Source organism: Hydra viridissima, unplaced genomic scaffold, assembly GCF_058129835.1.
Source record: "Hydra viridissima isolate aposymbiotic clone 2 unplaced genomic scaffold, HvirCarnegie_v1 scaffold_9, whole genome shotgun sequence".
Classification (NCBI taxonomy): domain Eukaryota; kingdom Metazoa; phylum Cnidaria; class Hydrozoa; order Anthoathecata; family Hydridae; genus Hydra; species Hydra viridissima.
Window position 1 is genome coordinate 6226444 of NW_028324308.1, and position 21859 is coordinate 6248302.

Here is a 21859-nt window from a genome sequence, read left to right on the forward strand (position 1 = left end):
GTATTTGATAATAAAGGCATTTTAAAGCAAATATTATGTGAAAACCTGGAAATTATTCTAAAAACCATTAAGACCATCTTCAACATAACTTTATAAAAGATTGTCACAAAACCCTTATAAAGTTTTTTGAACAATAAAAAATTGAAATTGACTGTAAAATGTTTTTAAAAGATAGTTATTAAAGAAAAAATATATTACAACATTTAAAGAAATTCATTTATTTTTGAAAATACATGTCAATAATACATTCATTTCATTATTTACACACCCATTAAGAACATTAAAAAAAAAACAAAAACAAAAAACAAACTATTATTCAATAATTTTCATTATTCAATGATTTCAATATAAATACTTTTATTAAAAACTACTATGTATATTCATGTAACATATTTTTATGTGTTGAAAACAGTTTGACAAATTTTCCTAAAATACTTCACAAGTTTAGATTGTTTTTCCATAACAAAGTAAAAAAAACATCTAAATTCAAATTCTTTTAACCTAATTGCAAGTAAAGAATAAAATACATCTAGATTACTTTTACTACAGCTTTGTTTGACTTTTTGTTTATAAAAATAAAAAATTCTTAAGCTCCAAAATTGAAAATAAGGTTTAAAAGCAAATTTTAAATGAAATCATGAATAGCTTCATAAATAAAGGGTTGCATCCTTTTTGGCAATCATTTAAATGTGCGTATGTCAATCTTATTTTCTGCCATCCATGCATGTATTTGTCCTCGTAGTTCATCACAAGGTATCACTTGGTCCAAACGTAATGGACTACGATTAAATGGATCTTTTTCATCACTAAAAACATGACAAAATAGTTGTATTAAAAAAATATTACTAAAAAAAACATTGCCGTTCAAAAGCTAGAGTAACTTACAAACAATTACATATTATTATTTATTTACATAACAAAAAAAGTAAAAACATGTTTGAACCTAAGTAAGTGCTTTGCAATTGTTGATTTACAAACAATCTTTCCAGAGGATGGAAGTCTGACTGGTTCAAGCATCAGTGTACAAGAAATAGGATCCAAGAATTCATCAGGAGGCTGTATAAATTTTTTATAAGAAAATTGATCAGCAAAGTTATAATACACTCCAATATTAGTTACAAAATAAAAACTACTAGTTCTGAAGGTAATTTCAATTCCGAAGCAGTTAAAGCTGAGAATGTGCAGGTTATTTCATGAAGTATTACTACATTTATGTTAAAAATATATGATTAATATTAATATAACACTACGTTGTCTACAACATTAGTGCTGATTTTTTAAAAATTTTTGTTAAAAATTCTTAACAATATCTATGATTATTTCTCAGTAAAATAACCTGCAACCATTATTTTTAAAAATAACTTAAAATATCGAAAAAGAACCTCTGGCATATCTTGCTCTTCTTTCTTTAACTGAATGTACCAATTTTCAAGCTGAGTTATGAATAAGCGAAATTCATTGACTATTTCTTGACGCCCTTCTAAGCGCCTTTTAAATAGAAATATTAAAGGAAAATAATAAAACTTATGATTTTACTATTATGGAACAAATAAAATTTAAATCAAATGAAATCATTACTGTTTATTTTTAAGTTCCAATTACACATTATTTATGTTGTTTTAGTCAAACAAGACTGAAAGACATAAGAGCTTACAGGTACCTCAAAACTACAAAATTAATTACAATTGCTTTAATGTTACTCATAGTTTTAATAATTTTTTTTTATTTTTAGAGTTTATCTATTATAGATTTCTTCCAAAATGGTTAAAATGTATTTCAGTATTTTATTTTTGTTTGCATTTTATAAAAATATCTTGGGTTCCTCAAAACCACAGCAGTCATATGCCAAATTTATTCTGAACTAACTTGTTAAAGCATTTTGAATTTTAATATGTACTTTGAGTAATATTTTAGATTGCATCAAAACCTCCCACACTGAATTTAAATGGAAAAACCTTTTAAAAATGCAAAAATTATCATTTTATTAAGATGTATCATCTTCCATCGTAACACAAATTTAGATATTTATCTTTAGGAGTTGTTCAATAAATTGCTAATACAGATTCATAAATAGTAGTTTTAAGTGACAAGAAGTATCAAAATGTAAGTTTCTAATAATTTATATAACTGTTTATTGCTGTTTAAAGGGGTTGGTTTCGTCAATAAATATGCTTCAAATAAATAGTTAAATGAATGAAAATTTTTAAACTTTCATACAATTTTTTCAACCATGCCTTCTCTTACAAAATATTAGTCATGGTTTTCATTAGTAAAAATTACTAATAAGAACTATGACTGTGTTTGTGTGAGAAAATATAAATACCAATCATTTTTTCAACCAAAATCAAACTCCCCAACTTGTCAGTTATAGCACAGATTGGTTTTTTGATAAATTTATTTATGCTGGATACAGGAAAAATCATGAATGTACCACAACACCTTTATTGGCTATTTTTGCTAGTGTGTTTTCAAAAGTAATATTTCCATTTCATACTTTATATCTGTAAATAAAGGAAGATTAAAGAAAAAATAAAGAAGACATACAAATGTGAAAAAAAAAAATACTGAAAATTAACTATGCATATATACATATTGAATGAATATCTGTAAATGCTTACTTATAGGAGGCAACAAATTATTATTTAAATAATATTCTAAAATAAAATAGTATTCTGCTACCATGGTATATATCAGGTGCTGCAAAAAGAAGGGGGCATTTAAATTTTTTTCATAACTCACTCAATTTTAGTGATATTAGTCAACCTTTTTTTTTTTTTTCTACAAAAAAATTTACTTAGATTAATGCAAATAAATTCATTTATTCTTAGACATATAAAACTATCTGATCATCTAAAACAACACTTTTCCTAATCTAATTTATTGCACTGCAAAGTTCAATTCATCAATAAGTGTTGTTGTTTTTATTTTTAATCATAACTTAGTCTAGTTTAATTGGTGAACAACTTTGTTCTAAACATAATTATTCAATGGGTTAAAGTTCAGAGAGTTTGGCAGCCAATAGCTTTTATCAATTACAGGTATAAAATTGTTTGTACATCATTTTTGGGAAAGGTGATGAAACAAACACTTGGTCAATGTATTTTTCTAGCTACTGGTAAAACCTTTTTGACACAAACTTTGTGGTAGTCCATTCTTTAGTCCAAGATAGCAAATGGCATTATTTCATCTGAAGCATACACACAAACCACACCAAACTTTATGTGGAAACTATTTCTGTTTTACTCCATCTTTTCCATCAGTATTTTGGTATTTTATATCTAAGTTTCTTTCATTTTTTTACATAGTACAAGCTATTAGGGTCAAACGTCTTCTTGTCTTTTCAAAACTTCTTTTTTTAGCCTATTAACCATTGATAAGCAGCAGCTCTATCCTTTTCTTCTATGCTCAACAATATAGGTAACTTGTAAGCATTCTGAGAACTGAATCCTTTGAAGTTGAAATCTCACCATTTAATGTTCTAAGAGACACATTCAAAATTTAAATGGGTTTCCACATTGCAAATGTTCATTTTTGTAGGTAATGTCTGTGGTTGACCAGGTGAGTGATATAAGTCTAAAGCACCTTTCTCCTTGATACATTTGCATCATTTTTGGACTATATGAAGATTAACTGAACCATTTAAATCATTGATAGTCTTTGATGGTCTATTACCTTTTTAGCACCTAGAAAGGTAACAGACCATCAAAGACTATTGCACTGTAAATCAGTACTCTTTACCATCTAAAAATCAAACAAAACAAATGTTTCTTAAAACTAAAGATATTCTTTTGTAGAAAAAAAAAAAAAAAAGGAGCTTTTTTAAAAAAATTTGACAGTTAGCACAAACTTTAAGTGAGATTCATAAAAAAAAGTGCCATTCTTTTTGCAACACACTTTGTTTCAACATTTATTTGCTTTTTACTTTCTATTTTCAATATTTAACTTGAACTTTTACCTAAAAAAAGATTTTTATTTGAAAGAATTAAAAGCTATTGTAAAGCTATGGGTATTTATGAAGCCACTGTGGTTTTGAGATACAGCATGGTTTTGAGGTACATCTACCTTTAGTACAGCTTTTACTTTATCAAAATTAGCTCACTCTAAAAGTTCTATTGATGCTTGAAATAGTTCATTTGAGTAGGAGCGACCATCTTTTACAATAGCACGACAGAAGTCATCATCTTTTCCCAGTGAAAGATAGATAGCTAAAATATTGACCACTAACTTTCGAGGTTCAAAATTGTACTTTTGAAAATCAGAAACCTATTTTAAAAAATCAATAAATCTTGAAAAAACAAGAACCAAAAGTTGAGCAAAGTTCATTAAATAAAATGCAATAAAACCGAAGTACCTTCAGCTCTCTCCTTTTAGGACCAACTAAATGCACAAGAAAATAATTAAGAAATGCTGCCATTCCATCTATCATGCAAGGGCTTGCAAATGGTCTGGTAAAAAAAAGATGATTTGTTAATAAAGAATTCCAATAAAATTACAATAAAATCCATTTTAAACTCACAATCTGTTATAAAAAAAAAACATATTAGTTAAACATTTAAAAACTTTTCAGATCAAATGAAATGATACAAAATTGAATACAATTCTTCAGATGGTTTACACTAGAGAGTAAAGAATAAAACTACCCTATTTATTCTATACTTACTCAGGAATATCTTTAGTTACAACACAAATTACATGTACTGTTTCATTAGCCATAGTGTTATAGACTTTTGCAAAATAACCATATTGTTGCAAACTTTGCTCTTTCTACAAGTATAAAATTTAACAAAATTTAAAACCTATCTTTTATAATGTGTAATATAAATGAGGTTTAGTGGAGCCAATGTTTTAAGAAAAAAGAAAAAAAAAACCATACTAAAAATATGAATATAAATCTCCTGATAAAAATATGCAAAAACAAGAAGGACAATAAATTCAGTTCAACAAGAACAAGTATTTTGACTTTTACCACTCTCTTTTCTTCAGTTGGTAAAGTTTCCCACTCATTATTAGCTTTTTCATTTTCTAAAGTCTTGATCATGACTAAATTCTAAAAATAGAAACAATATCTACCATAAGCAAAAACAGAATTTTAAAAATCACTAAAAGCAAGACCAATTTCATGTTGCTATTTAAATCAAAGTAAAACTTGTGATAAAGTCATAAAAATAAAAACAAATATCAAGAAATTCTGACATCTAAAATTGTAAATTAATGACATCTAAATTCATAAATTAACATTTTTATAGAAAAAAAAACTCTTATCTTTTTTTTTTTTTTTTAACTTTTTACTAATTATCTTTGAAATTTACTGTTAGAAGTTTTTATGGTACGTAGTTATTAGTACTGCTTTTTGGGTTTAATTGCTTAAATTATTTTTATGGTATATATGAAATTTTAAATATCAAATAATGAATTAACTGACATCAGTACTTAATTGGGTAACTATTTGAATTGAGCCTGATAAAATTTCAGCATCCATAATGAGGATATTTACATTCTTGTTCCAGGCTTTCTCCATTTGCGTAAAATCTTTTTTGTTTTGTAGTTTTTTTTTTATGTTATTGATTTAAATTGTCCCAAAGAAGATTAAGTTATGATCTGGACTTGATTATGGTCACTTCAAGACAAAAATGTTTTATGATTGTTGTAATCTTTAAACAAAATTAGCTGCGTGCCTTGCTGATCCACACAAATACCAATTTATACCAATTTAGTCAGAAGCTGATATTTTGAATTTAATCATTGACAAGATATTGAATATACTTTAGTCCCTAAAATCTGTATAGTGTAAACTTTGACTTGGAACACCAAAGAATTTTGGCTCATTTTTTTAATGTAAAGTGACATGAAAATCCTATAAGTAAACAATTCATTGCAGTGCCGTTGCATAATAGTTGCAATTGAGTTCTCTAGTAGGAAAATTTAGTCATGGTTGATGATTAATGCCACAGAAAAACCATTTTATTTTATCCATAATTCTAGATGGGTCTGTTTGATTTGTAGATAATGATTATTTCTGATTTAGAGCTGTAAATAAATGGTCGATTTTTAATTAACTGATATTTTAATTAACTGGTATTTTCACTTTCTCATATTTTTTTCTCTATGTAGCTTTCTTTTTTATGGGTGTCAACAGTGACATCAACTAATGATAACAATCAAAGTATCTCTTCTAGTATATCTATTCATTTTCCAATACTCTAACAGTTATTACACAATTTACTCACAAGAAAAGAGCTAAAAAGCTGCTAAAAGAAAAACTTCCTATTATTGTAGTAGCAATTTCAAAACAAGTATCAACTTTTTTATCTAAAGATTTTAAGTCCTCTTTTGTTGACAAAATGACAGTGTATTTACAACAGGGGTACATTTATTGGACTGATGCTTTTTGTTTTGTTACACCCTTTGTACAAAAAACTAATTTTGCATGGACAAATATCAGTGGCTAAGGTATTGTTAAATTTACAATAACCACACCAGAACCTATATTTTTCAAAAGTGTAAAAAAAAAAAAAAAAAGAGCCGTCTACTGATCAAGAAATTGAACAATATATTGGAAATGAAATTATCAATGTAATTCAAGAAATTCGGAGTGTAAATTTTTTGACAGCTGTCACATAGTGGCTATAGTAATATCCATCAAGAACCTCATTAATAATAAAAATGCTTTACAGCACATTGTATTAGTAGAGGAACTAAAGATTGATAAAGATGTTCACTAAACTGTTTTGGCTACTTTCTAGGTGCAATTGGCTAAAATCTTAGAACCCGTCACAAATGAAACCACTAAGTCTGAACCTAACCATGTCTTCTGCCTGAGATACCACATTTATTTGCAGGTAATTATCTATTATTCCACTGTTAAGATAATACCATATTAGTCCAAAATAACTTATCATACTGGTAATTAATCAATTATATTTTACTTCTAGACATCAAAAAACAGGTAGATAGCAAACTGTCAATATGATAAAGATTGAAGAAAAGGTGAAATAATTCATTGATTTCAAAAAAAACTATTCATTGCAAAGACAATCCATTTTGCCTCAAACCTTAATCCTCAATATAAGTATTAAAATATTGTTAAAACATGAACTAATTAAAAAAAAGGTCCTAAGATTTGTGCATCCTAGTAAAGTTTGTAAACCTTTTAATTTCATTAATGAAATTTTTTTCAAAATGTTTTATTATATATATAATAAAGTTACACCTTGTATGTAACAAAAATTATTTGGTTAAAGTTACAACTTGTATTTAATGTTATAATTTGTTTTTTTCAATTGTAGCCAAGCAAAACCAATTTTTTTTTCTAAATTTTGTTGTTTTTTTCCACCAATCAAAATTACTAGACATGACATGCCTTCTCTTCTCTCATCTTTATAACATAAGGTCATTCAAAACTTTTTTTATATACACCAGCTCACTCTTTGTAACATTTAACAACATTACAAATTCCTGTCAAGGAAGTTCCAAATTGAGCTGCAATTTGACACTGAGATAAAACTCTTAAAAGATCTTGAATGAGTTTCTGCTTTTTCTGAAGGACTTATTTAGGTCTGGCCATTTAATTTCACAAGCCAGTCTTGAGTCCACTTAAAAGCTGAATTGAGATCTGATTGCAAAGAAAGAGTTGATGCACTGGAAAGTATTTCATTCATAATTTTGGTGTCGTCAGCATAAAGCTTTGTTAGATTTTTTAAAGTATCAGACAAATCGTTTATAAATAGTACAAATAAGAGTGGTCCAATTACTGACTCTTGTGGCACACCACTGATAATTTCTGCCCAAGAGGATACATTTTCACCTATAACAACTCTTTGTTTTCTTTCCTTTAAGAATGCTTGAATCCATTGTATTGTCAGACCAGATATTCCATAAGCTGTAAGCTTAAGCAACAATCTTTTATGTGGTACTGTGTCAAATGCCCTGGCAAAATCCAAAAAAATAACATCAACAGGTTTACCATTCTCTAAGGCGGTTGAAATAAAATCAAGTGTTTCAAGTAGATTTGTTAAGCCTGATTTATTTTTAACAAAACCGTGCTGTTGCTTGCTTATTAGTTTGAACTTATATAGAAAAGTTTCAAGTTTACATCTTATTATACCTTCCATTATTTTACATGCAATTGAGGTAAGTGATATCGGTCGGTAGTTCCCCACTAAGGTTTTTTCGCCTTTTTTGTACAGAGGAGTGATTTTAACAGAAAATTTTAAAATTATAAAACAAAAAGTGATAAAAAGAGGTGATTTCATCATTTTGACCACTACTACATATAAATGATATATAAATATATATATATACATATATACGTATATAAATGAATAAAATGCAAAAAAATTGAATGAACAAATGCACTAAGAAAGCACAAAATGAAATTATTATTGAAAATATTTACAAAAAAAACAAACACTTACTTGTAAAGCTTCATCAAGTAGATAAGTGCTATCATTGACTAAGAGATTTACAAAGCGAGGAAAAGCTGAGAACAGCATATCACGCTTGTATCGAACTTTACCCTTAAAAACAAAAAAAAGCAATAAGTAAACTAAGTAGTACTTTGATAAATCTTTATTCGAAAGTACAAACAATCCACAAAAAATAATTTATTGCTTTCAATTTTGAAATTTGAAAAAATATTGATGCTATGGTATATAAGCAATACTTGAATTATAAAAGAGATGAACTTGTACCTCTTCATTAAGTTTCTTAAACTCAGCATGATAAGAAGGTATACTCCAGATGTATTCAAGTATGCTATACATGTAATGTCTGTAAGCTGTAAAAATCATAAAAACCACTTAAGTATTTAAGTATATATCAAAGTAACCATAGAGTATTCTATTAACTAGTTATTAGAATTGTAACCAAACTGAAAAATGATTAAAATTTAAAAGTATAAACATATATATTACTAACTGAACTTCTGTTGAAACTCCAATGCATGACCAGTGAATTCTATATCCACAAAGAGTTGCAAGAGAGATTTAGGAAGAATTTTTGGCACAACAGGACTTTCTAAAAACGCTTTTTTGCGAAAACTCTAAATCCAATTAAACAAACTCATAGCACCTTACAATTCTAGAAAAATGACTTAAGGTACATTTAAATTTTTGTATAAGTAAAAGTTTCCAAAAGAAATAAAGTCTTACATATGAAAACAAGTTAGATTGCTCTGTTTCTTTAGGGAGAAATGCTGCCAAACTTTCAGCCAATTTAGCACGCAAATGAGGATTTTTTATACGAGTTGAGGTTCTACAAGAAAAAGTTTTAAAAAACAAAAACAAAAGCAAAAAACTAAAAAGGAAAAAAACAAGCTGTTATAAGTAGTAAACAACCAAAATCAATCATTTTGGCCGAAACCGAAAGTACCAAAATTGTCCATTTTGGTCATTCACAAGTTATAAGTAATTCATTAAATCATAGATATTTTTCTATGAAATAAAAGATCTTAAAATTTTGTAATGCAATAAAATTATAAAAAGATTTTTTTTTTCTGGTACAAATTAGTGTGCATACAAATTAGAAATTATTCCAAATGATATCACATTATTAGAAAGCACATACACAAAAAAAAGCAAAACAAAACAAAAAACTAAAGCTTTTTTTTTTTTGTTTTTTTTGTTTTTTACCTAGAGCTGAGTACAAGAAAAAAAGTTTGGAAATAAATTTCTAATGATTAAATTTAAAATTTAAACAGTTATATAATTTAAATACCCAAGGAAAACTGCGAAGAATTCCATGACATAACACAAATTATCACTCCTTTCAAGAGTTTCTTCATTAAAATATCTAAAATAGTAAATATATACTGATATATTTGGTTTGCTGTTTAGAAACAGTTTGTAAAACAACATTTAAATATGTATTGAAGTCAAGAACTAAATAAATTACAATACTAATCAAACAAGAATAAGTTTTAATTTTTATCCTACAACACAACACTGATTACACACATTATAACTTTAATACTCTAAATGTTTTTAAGGTTTAATTAGTTGATGTTAAAACTTCAAACATTCAAAATATATATAATTTATTTAATTAGTTGATGTTAAAACTTCAACCGTTCAATATATATGATTTATTATTGTAAAAAAAAACCACACAAAATGAGCAACTTGGAAGTGAATCTCAGAGAAGAAAAAAAACATTAAACAGATATTTGCAACAATACTTTTGCTGAGCTCAAGCACTCACTGACTTAAACAAACATACCCAAGAGCTCTCACTGTATCTCCGATATTTTCTGCAATATATTCAGGAATAACTGTTAATGCTGGTGGAACCTGAATATAAAAAAAACTAGCTCAGAGCCTAAATCTCTTTAACTAAATGTTAGGTAAGAAGGATCTCTTTAACTAAATATTAGGAAACCAATACAAACAACTAGCAATTTAAGTAAAAACCAATTAATTAGTTACTACAAGTTATTTAAAACTAATTTACACATAATGGATAAATGTTGTGTGGCTTTTCTAGATAAACTCTAAACCATTATTTGGTAGCATTTGGAAATGGTCTAAAATGGCTAAAGAGCATCTGTTTCTTTATACCATATCATTAGGCATACAAAAACAACATACAGTTGTATAGGTTTTACAACCAAAATTTTATATAGATAAAATGAAAACTTTACATCTTCTGTCAAATATTTGGCTTTTAACTCTCGCCGTTCTATCTTCAAATAATCTTTTCCTGCTAGAACCTGCTGAACTAACCAAAATGAAGAAGCCACACAGAACTGCAGTGCCAAATCAGCAAGGCTTGAGTTACATAAAGCAGCCTACATAAAAAAAGAAAAAAAAAAGGACTAAAAAAAAAAGAAAAAAAAAAGGACTAAAAAAAGTTTAAAAAAAAAAAGGATAAAATATTAAAAAGTTTATTAAAAATGTTTTTTTACCTTCATTGATAGCTGCAACCTAATACCAAACTCAAAGTTATTTTTTATTTCTTCCATAACATTATCTGTGGCACCTTGAAGACGCATATCCCGATTTGTATTGCTCAACTACACATACACAAAATTACTAAAGCATTTACAAAACACAAAAAATGTTTCTTTATTTGTGTTGCTTGTAAAATTTACAAAGCTGCAATGAAAAAAAAATTTAAACTTTTACATGCAAAGAAAAGGAATAAAAATAACAACATTTGATTGTGGACAATTGTAATTGTCTATATTTGTTGTTTAAACACATTATTTACTATGCAATTTTAATTTTAAAACTTTAAGGTGTGTTTTAAAACTTAAATTACAGCATTCAATATGAAGAGAATTTATAGATTATATGTTGTTAGGACACACTGCTAATGATTCCTATTAAAAAGGATTATGAACATGGGATGATGATCAAAAATTATACTTTTTTTAATATTAATGAAACTTATGTCTAAAGTCATGTCAGATTGTTTTGAATATTTGTGAAATAAATTGGGTAGAAAGGTTGTCAGTGTTTTTCTTGCACTTTGTATTTAAAAAAAAAAAAATTTAAGTGTGTCACCTTTTGCAGCTGCTTCATCAACTCTTGATATTCATCATAGACTTTTACAAACCCTAATTTAAAAAAAAATTTTAATTTGAAAAAATTTCTAAATTTTATTTGAAATTTCATTGTACAAACTTGTTTGATCTAATACAGGGTAGTGCAAAAGTTTCTACACACTTGTGTCTTGAAATAAAAACTCAGAAAATTTTTTTGCAAGCAGTTAATGTTAATCTGCTTTTATAATCATAAAACAAAGTCTTGCGTATGCTAATAACCTGTATGCCATTATTCTCTAAGCAGTCCAAAAATCTACAACAAAAACTTTCACACACAAGTTTTGGATATATTGAGCAGGTATGTTCTCTTATTCATTTTTAATCCTGGAAATTAGCTGGTACTTAGTTTGAACTCTAGATTTTTTCTATACCTTATCCTTTAAATAAGACCAGCAATTTTCCAGAGAATTTAGGTCTGGAGAGTTTTCTGGCCAATCTGTTAGAACCTTTTTGAGGTTCTCATTAATCCATGCTATTGCATCAAAATCACATTTAAAGGCACACAGAATAACTTTTTTACTATTCATAGCTTCTTTATAAACTGGTAAAATACTTTTAACATAATTATTACTGTTTACAGAGACATTCTCACTAATTAAATGAAGGTGAGTTTTTTATTGTGTAGAAACCTTTGCGCCACCCTTCATAAAAAAAAGTTACCTATTTTAAAGCATTGGTGAGTTATAAAAAACACATCAGATGCAAATTTGAACTTTACTGATTCAGTCAGTATTGAAGGTGCTATAATGAAAAAAGACTTTGAACTATTTTTAAGAGAAAACAACATAAAAAAGGTTTCCTTCAGTAAAAACAAAAAAATTTAACATTATTTTTAAAGTTTCTTTTTTAAAAAAAAAAATTCCTCCATATATGTTTTATATCAAACAGAAGTGAAACTTAACATTAAATTTTTTTAGTCAGCTTAAGAAGGAAAATATCCTTTTAGGATCAACTGAAAATAAACAACTTTATAAATAAATGTATGAATTTAAATAAAGAAAAAGTTTAATGCTTCAGAAAATTAAACTGTTTCAAAGGCTTAAATAATTTTAGAAAACTGAAGAATTAAGAAAGATACTTTACTGTTATCAGTTTTTTGGGCCATTGGATTAGCTTTTGATAAACCAACACAATGAAGAGGAGTATCTCTACGTCTTATGAGGCTAGGATCAGCTTCCACAGCTCCATAACGACAATCAATTTTTAAAAGAAGATTAGATGCAGGTGAAAGAAATGGTTGGCAAAACTTTAACAGTAAATGTGTAAGATTTACAAAAAATCCAGATGGAGCTACAATTGATGGGTCAAGATACATCTAATACAGAAATTTGAATTTGAAAACTTATAAATTGGAATCATTAAAATTGCTTTGCTTTTTTTTTAAAAAAACATTTGCTTTAAAAAAAAAGATTTAAATTTAAAAAAATCAGTAATTTTAGTGTTAAAGCTATTGAATGTAGTAATTCTTGGCAAAAAATAACATAAATTGTATCCTTGACCAAATTTTCATATTTTACATTATATGAGTTAAAAATTCTGTTTAAAAGTAGGATAAATTTTCCGTATTTAAAAATTCCCTTCAGCAGTTAAAAGAAAATCTTTTCTTACCTTAGCTCGATTTTTATTACAATCTAAACACATTCCAATCCAATACATGACTTCATGCTGAGCATCAGGATAACGTATTATATTGTAAAGAAATTCATGCAATTTTGTAACTATAACATCACATTGTTGTCTAATATTTTGTGTTAAAAAGTTCATCTGGCTCTCTGATTGACGTGATGGCTCTAGGAAATGCTCCTAAAATATATTAACTTGCTGTAGTGATAAAGTTTAAAAGAAATATTAAAATCATTGCTTAACTTTTAAAAAATATCTTTTTAACATAAAACATTTGATCACCTTTTTTCTATTTTAACTTTAAAATTGCTTTCTGTTTATAAAGAATTATTTTTAGTTTCCAGGAAAGTTATTTACTGTCATGTATACATTGCAAAAATTACATATAACTAAAAATTACATTATATTACTAAATATTCTTCATATACAAGGTTTGAACAAAATAATAGGAACACTAGCTTAAAAAAAGCAAAATTTTCAAATGTCTATAAAATCTTTAAAACTAAGAATTTTTTGTGGCTTATTAGTTAAACATGTACTGTAGACAGTGCTTCTTGAAATTCCAGACAGTTTATTAGTATTCTCACTATATCTCCAATATTTTCTGCAAACTATTCAGTAAAAACTGTTAATGCTTGTGAAACCTGAATATAAAAAATATTTTTACCTGAATAGCAAAATTGGTTGGAATTTCAAAAAGCACTGTCTCAAGAGTAATGTCTGCCTTTGAACAGAAGAGAAAAATATATTTTTTCTAAGTAAAACTGGAAAAAGAAAAAGCTAACAGAAAGGGTATGTTGGACACAAACATGTGTTGTGAAATAAAAAAATTTAACTTTAGCTTCAAAAATTGAAGCAGAACTCAACACCACCTCAAAAATTCAGTGTCTACCAAAAAACTGCACCATGAGTTACATAAAACACAGAAGAGCTGCAATAAGAAAAACTTTGCTTTCAAAGTCAAACGTTGCAAACCGTCTGCGGTGTGTGATAAAAACTTTGAAATTAGTGATTGGAACAATTGAAGAATGTCATTTTGTTTGATGAGTCATCCTTTACCTTATCTTCTACCACCAAAAGACCTGTATAACCCAGATCGTCTTCAGCCAACTGTTAGTCATGGAGGTAGATTTGGGTGCCTATATCATGGAAATTGGCCAGCCAAATAGTTTCTCTACATGATATAAAAGTCAAGATTATTTAAATATTACCACGTCATCCTATTGCCTTGGCACTGTTTCAAGGGGAAAACAAAATTTTTAATGCTCCAATTTATTCTGTCAAAGTGATCTTTGCTTGGCATGAGAACACAAAAACAAGTAAGAAACCCATTTCCACCACTATTGTCACTAAATGAACTAAGAGCTAATAGGAAGAATGGACAAAATTTCCCCGGGAAACAATTCAAAACTTGTATGAAAGCATGCCAAGAATAATTAAAGTTGTAATTGCTACCAATAGTGGAACAAAACCCTAATAAAATTAATTTATTGAAAATCAGCTGTTCCTATTGTTTTGTCTAATCCTTGTAAATAATTTAATATAATGAATTAACAAATTTGTTCTACTGTTGAATATAAACTAAAAAGAAAAGATTGTACTTATAAAACTTAATATTAAATATTATTAATATAATTACTAATATTGACTATTAAAAGCTATAATTGTATTTTTTTTTTTTTTAATTGGTCAATTTATACTTGTTAATTTCTTTATATACCTAAAAACTCAAATATTAATCAGGCCTTGTCAGAAACCCTAAACACATCATCAAAATAAAAATCATCAAAATAAAAAAAAACTTAATTTAAGAAAATGGAAAATCATTCTAGGTTAACTAGTTTGCTAGTTGTCTTAATAGTGAATAATCTCTGTAGCAATCAACATCTTGTTGATTGAAAATTGGTATTAATAAAATGCTTTTCTCAGTAACTTATGTCTGGATACTCAGTAATAATTTTTAAAAACCAAGTTGACAATAACACTTTGATTTAAAAAGTGAAAAGATTTAATTTAATCTTACTGATGCCTTGGTCAGATCCTTTGGAATAGGAGATAACTGAAGAAACATACCAAGCAATGTTTGTGTGGCAAATACTACACCAAGCGTTTCCTGATGTGCTACCTGTGAATGGAGAGATCTTGGCAACCAATATGGACTTTTAAGTATTAGCTAAAAGTAATATATTATAAATAGATAACAGAAAAGTAAATATACTATAAATAGACAGCAGATAAATAGTTTTTAAGACTCACCCAAGTTAAGGAACAGTTTTTTGAAAAGAAAATGATAGATTCAAGTAAAGTACAAACATCTGGATCCAAAAGTGTTAAACTTTGACATCTTTCCCATACTTGCTCTAATAAAGGTGCAAATATTCCTTTCTAAAACAAATATGATATTTAAAAAAAGATAATAAATTAAAATTTTTGTTAAATTATTCGTTGTATTGTTATTTTGACATACTAGGCTTTATCTTTTAAAAAAAGTTAACTATGCATCTTAATGAGAACAATACTTTACCAGGTCATCAGTGTCAGAGTGTAAATCCACTAGTTTGCACAAAAAATCATTTATGTCTGGATCAACTAAATATAATTAAACAAAAAATTTTTCGTTAAAATTAAAAAAATACAGACAACAATTTCTAGTGTTGGCAAAAACCCAGGTTTTTCAGTAAAAATCCAACCCAACTGGGTTTTTGGGTTGTTAAGTTTTTGTTAAAACAAAACATCTAGTTTGGTAAAAAATCTTTATTAACAAAGTTGAATTAATTGATAGTTAGTTAAAAGTTATTTTTCATTTTTACAGGTATATTGTCTTATACAGTAGCTTAATTGATAATTAGATAATTAAATTGTAATTTAATTATTGCAAAGAGAGCATAATTTAAAAATTAGAGAGTTAAGAGCCATTTAAACAAGTGTAAAAGAAAGATAAAAGGAATTACTAATGATTCTGCAGAAGTGTTTAGCAACATATCAGTTTTACAGTCAAGACTATCTACATCTGCATCATCAAATAAGTCTCACCAGTCAGAAGATGATGAGCAAGATCATTTAAGCTTTATCAATAATATCAATAATAATAGCTTTATCATAGTATCTGTAATGGAAGCAAACCTATTTCATTTCTGCAGTTGATACTGAAAGTCATTCAAAAACAGCAGAATATTGCACTCAGTCTCCTAAGAATGCAGTCAAAATTGCAAAAGAAACCTTCAATAAAGATGTGAGCTTTTGTATTAAAAAGTGTCTATATGTTAAAAATACTAACTAAATTTTTTATCAAATGTTAACACTTGCCAACTTTTAGTCATAGAAGTTAGAGATGGGAGTCGAACCCTTTTTTTAAAGTTCGGGTTCGGTTCTGTTCGATTATATCTAATGTTTGAGTTCGGTTTGGTTCGGTCTTAAGCACAGCTCAGGTTCGGTTCGGTATCAACATAACTGTTTTTTTATTAGTTACAAAGCTTTACATTCACATTGATAAAACACAAATAAATTAAAGTTATATTAAGTAGTTAAATCATTGCAAATAATTTAAAATAATTTGCAATGCTTTTATACTGCAAGTGCAAAAGTTCAAAAAACAATGCAGTTGCTAATAGCTGCAGTTAAAGTGTACAAAACATTAAAGCAGTAACTTTCTGAACACAGATAATGGTAGCTTAAGTAGCCTACTGTCAAAAGTTTAGCTTAGTCTTTAAAGAAATAATAATTTATGGTTTAAATAATTTTGATTTAAACAAATTATTTATAAAAAAATTTAAAAAATAAAATATATTTTAAAAGTAATTATTACTTACTAAAATTACTAACTCATTTCTCCCAACACTTGAAAAAATGAGAGATAGAACAAAATAATTCTAAATTCGCGGTATGTTACACATTAGGTTATGTATTATGTTTTGTATTATGTTATGTATTGTAGTGATGTGCAAATTGCAAAATTTTCAAATTTTCAAACGAATTTGGCTTGGTTAGGGTAAGGACAGTTGGTTTAATTTGGTTTGTTCCCAACAGTTTTAAAGTTCGGGTTCGGTTCGGTAACAAGTAAAGTTCGGGTTTGGTTCAGTAAATAAGGTTCTAGTTTGGTTCGTTCGGTTCGGGTTCGGTTCGTTTCCCATCTCTAATAGAAATGTGTTACTGTTTTATAAGCCTAAGAATGTAAAAAATACAAAAATGTTTCTGACATTCAATCTACTTGCTGTAGCCAATTCAACTTTGTCAATGATGCATTTTCTACTTGTATTCTGATCAATCTTAAAAATTGCGTTCTACTGCTGGTAATTTACATGAAAACTTATACTCACACTGTTTTCTGTCAGAAATTCCCACACTTAATTACTCGCTAGTGCACAATACAAAAAGCTACTTAAAACTTTGTTTTTAAATGATGAAGATGATCTTTTTTCTAATGAGTATTTATCAAAGCCACACATAAGTGAGATAAATCTCTTTACTCAAATCACAATGCTGCTGACATAAATTGATGGAAGATTTGCTTTATTATACATCTCTTTTTCTGGGTTAGCAATAACTTTTGCTCAATCATATGGTCCAGACAAAGGTTTATCATCATGTTGGTGAAAATAAAACTAGAAATGTCTAAACAGGTAGGGATTTGACTTGTAGGTAGATCAACTGAATAACCAAAAAGTGGATGTTCAGTTTGCCTTTTAGAAGCACAAGTTGTCATGTCTGAATTATGCAAATTTGTTAATCAATGACTAAAACAAAAACAACTTAAAATACAATGAATCTTTATCATGTATCTATATGAATCTTTATCTTTATGTATCTATATGAATCTTTATCTTTACGTATCTATATGAATCTTTATCTTTATCTTTCATACTGAAACAAAAACAACTTAAAATACAACGAATCTTTATCATGTATCTATATGAATCTTTATGTATCTATATTAAATAACTACATCAACTACAGCGATCTCAAAAAGTAACTATAAATTCAATTTAAATTACTCTGCAATAATTTCTCAATTGATAATTTTTCAACATATTGTTTCCTGCAAATCAAAAGTCAACAAACAAAATTAACAGTTTTCAGTCTTTTTTTTTTTTTTTTTTTTTTCATTGGGTGCTCTAAACTTTTGCAGAGCTCTGTTTACTTTTAATATAATACAATTAACATGAATCATCAAAATCTAAATCTTTATGCCTTTATCATGCAATCATACAACTAGTAAAAGAGCATTTATTTGTAATAAAAAATTTTAGAATTGTATTTAAAATAGAAGATTTTTATAATAATCTTGCATAGGCCTATTCAAAATATGAATTAAGCTAAGTTAAGTAATCAAAATGGTAGATAAGGAAAAGAAGAAAACTAATAAAAAAATAAACATATATACTTTCATTTTTAGGTATTTGTAGTATAGACTGATAATGAAAATCAGAGAACCTTTACAGGCTGAAACCCCTAAACTGATAACAAGGCTGTTTTGTTCATTTTCTAAATTTAGTTGAAAAGGATATCTCTCCAAATTCCTTAATAAACCATTAGATAAGGTTAATAACTTAGTTTATTTAGTTAGTTGCTGGATGCATTAAATTTGATGTTAATAAATATATTTTAACTACATATTTCTGGCACCATAACATCATCAACTTTATTTACATAATTATAAACTAAATTCTTGTGTTTGCTGTAGCTGCAGGCAAATAATAAAATATTGTCTAAGATTTGGCTCATACATGATGAAAAACTGGCTCAGTACGAAGATGATATTTTAAAGAGGTTAAAGAAAGCAATCATTCTATGTCATTTTTTGGCCAATTTAAAAGATCTAAAATATAAAGGTAACATATTACAAAATTGTGAAAAAATTAAAATATTGTTAGTGATCAAATTTAAATAAAAAAAAGAATTCTCTGTTTTTTACTAAAATAGAGTTCTCTGTTTTAATTTAAATAAAAAAACAGATGTATTCAATATTTACTTAGGAAGAACATTGGATAGACAAGAAGCGAGGAATCGTTGAAAGGAATCTATTCTCGATTGATGCATTTAAACTAAAAGATGCTAGTTGTTTTTCTACATAATTATTTAATGATAATGTAAAAAGCATAACATCAGCAGCAAATTAGTGGATCTAAGTCTTCAAAATTGCCAGCAAATTGAATATTATGAATATTACTGCTCCAAGTAAAAAAAAAATGTCTCAGCTATGAAATGCATAACACTAAACTCCTCATTTTAATTTAGAACAATTGTTGAGCAGCATCTTTAGTGTTAATGGAAACAAATTTACGAATGAAAAAGTTATAAAAAAAAAAATTTGTTATCAAAAACCCAGTAAGTTGGGTTTTTGGTGGATTTTTGCTCTTGGGTTATTGGTTACCAAACCTGAATATTTCACTATCTTACATTTACTTATTCAAAAACTTTTACTATCAAATAAAAAAAAGGAAATAAAAAGACCTGATATCTGCATAATAATGTTAAGTAATTGAATATGAGGATTGTTGGTGGGAAATATCTCAGGTTGAAGAAGTATTGTTCTGAAATGAAAATAAAAACAATTATATATAAAAACAATTATAATGGTGTTTAAAAATAATATATACTGGTGTGTATGTTGATCTCCTATTTTTAGCTGAAAAAATATTTCAATGTTTTATAACTGATGTATAATTTAAAATCTATTTTCTACAGGTTAAGATTTTTAATTCTAACCAGGTTAAAGACTTCACTTATACAACAGTATGAATATGGCAATAACAACATTTTAAATTTAAAACTTAAAGAAATATCATCAACTCTTTTAAATAGAATTATACCCAGTAAAAGAAGCAATATATTTCCTGCAGCTGTTTGAAAGAATTGCAACTTTCTCTACCAAATCACCCTAAAATCCAAAAAGAAAACAAAAAGAAAACAAAAAGAAAAAAAAAAAAAAAGCTATGAGTGATAGTTTTCAGTTCACATTTGAATGCAGACAGGTTTTTTGCATTTTGCAATCTCAACTTGATGATGATCTTACTAACATTTTACTCTTGTGAAGCAACTTTTATGTTGATGGAATTATTAAACACAGTTAGCTAAAAATATTCATCACTTAAAACTAGTCAATAAATATTGAAAATAACTGCTTTTTTGACATGTGATCATTTTCATTATAAAAAAACAAAATTTTTTTCTTTAACATTTTTAAAGACAATAAAATGTAGTAAAAATCTTTTTTTAATGATTTCAAATAAAAAAAAATAAATATACTGCATACTTAAAAAGGTCGGAGAGAACCTCTTTATAGAATTTTTCTAGTTTTCCTGTAGAAAATGTAGAGATTAACTTCTTTTGTAATTGTTAAAAAGAAATTTAATTTCAAAAAAAAATTTGTTTTCATAAATTATTTTATAAAAATGAAGGAAAGATTTTATAGAAATGATTTTTTCTATTTATTTCATAAAATAGAATTTCACTTTTAAGAATTTATTTTCAAGCTTTAGAATCATAAAAGAAAGAAAACGTTTTCTTAAAAACGAAAGAATATAAGATGTTCTTTAGAATGTAACTACAAAAATAAAATTTTTATAAATTATATTTTTATGATGATTTAAAAAGTTAATATTTTAATCTGGGATTTTACTTTGAGCTTTCTTAGTAAGGAGCTTTCTTCTACAGCAAGTCTTTTATAGCAACCTGAAAGATACTTAACAAGGAGATCTTCGCATGCTTCCATAACAGCAGCATGGGCTTTCTCATGATAATTTCCCTGTATACAAACATTTAATTTAGGCTCATTCATTTGAAGACGCTCCATTAAAGCCTAAAATAAGAAAGAAAAAGTAGTTAGAAGTACTTAAAATCTATTAAAAAAACTAAGAAGATAATATCTAACAAAATTATCTTTTTTAAATGATTTATGCTTTGTTTAAAAATTACTTAATATACTTGATTAAGGTTGAACTCAGAAAGCTGACAAGGAAGATTTGATGCTTTTAAATCATTTGCTAATTCATCAAGCTTAATGCATCTTTTGGGAAGTCCTCCATATTGAATTTTACCCATATTGGTTCTATCTGAATAGAAAGAATAATTAATATACACTCATCAAACAAAATTTTAACAACCTAATCATTGGAAATTAAAGCAATTTAAAAAAAGAAAAATCAATACCTGGATTTAAAGTAATGAGAAATATGCGTTGTAAATAATCATTAATTATTGCATTATCATTTTCAATCATTTGTTTAGTACTCTCCTCTTCAATCTTGGAGCTTTCAGCAGCTTGACTTTCAGAAAGAATATCATTTAAGTTTTGACCAATCAGAGAAGCTTCAATGTATTGTTTAGCCCGGTTTACGTCACCAAAGAAAGCAATAAATGGGTTGTTTGATAAATCATCATCTTCACTACTCATTGCAAGTTTAGTTTGATAAAATTAAGGATATTATTCTTTAGAAAAATTATCAACCAATATTTTATTGCTAAAAATATCAACCAATAGTACTAACATTTCTAAACAGTTTTTTTATTTAAGTTATGAGTAGAAAAGTAAAACCAATTTTGTAATTATAAATTTTAAAAAATCTTTAAAAGGTGGACTAAATTAAATGTAATGTAAAAACTACCATAATATTAAGGAAATTTTAAACAGTAATAAAAATCAATTTTATTATATAAAAAAAGCAGCAGAACTTTCATTGTATACTTAATAACTGC

At 26.9% G+C, this 21859-nt stretch overlaps 2 protein-coding genes across 6 annotated transcripts in view; one reads left to right on the top strand and one right to left on the bottom strand.

The window, feature by feature from the left end:
* Positions 1-21859, top strand: part of LOC145185579 (RAC-gamma serine/threonine-protein kinase-like) — a 385494-nt gene that overhangs the window by 327003 nt on the left and 36632 nt on the right. The window lies entirely within an intron of this gene.
* LOC145185092 (ubiquitin conjugation factor E4 A-like) lies at positions 203-21665 on the bottom strand. 5 transcript variants are annotated; one of them, XM_090099057.1, is made up of 27 exons: positions 21314-21662; positions 21089-21216; positions 20784-20963; positions 19975-20042; positions 19616-19695; positions 15690-15754; positions 15422-15550; positions 15189-15338; positions 13151-13345; positions 12626-12857; positions 12203-12283; positions 11502-11554; positions 10901-11008; positions 10637-10783; positions 10216-10286; positions 9715-9789; positions 9150-9252; positions 8917-9040; positions 8691-8776; positions 8415-8516; positions 4967-5047; positions 4661-4764; positions 4352-4445; positions 4100-4263; positions 1383-1488; positions 944-1056; positions 203-806 (listed from the first exon to the last, which is right to left on the bottom strand). In XM_090099057.1, exons 1-27 carry the CDS (start codon positions 21555-21557, stop codon positions 680-682), a joined length of 3210 nt encoding a protein of 1069 aa, XP_089955183.1. In that variant the 5' UTR covers positions 21558-21662; the 3' UTR covers positions 203-679. The 5 variants fall into 5 exon arrangements, 4 of the variants coding, with proteins under 4 accessions (XP_089955183.1, XP_089955186.1, XP_089955184.1 ...); XM_090099058.1 differs by lacking the exons at positions 203-806; positions 944-1056; positions 1383-1488 and adding an exon at positions 2324-2501 and having other exon boundaries at positions 21314-21664; XR_016456023.1 differs by lacking the exons at positions 203-806; positions 944-1056; positions 1383-1488 and adding an exon at positions 2765-3665 and having other exon boundaries at positions 3739-4263; positions 21314-21664.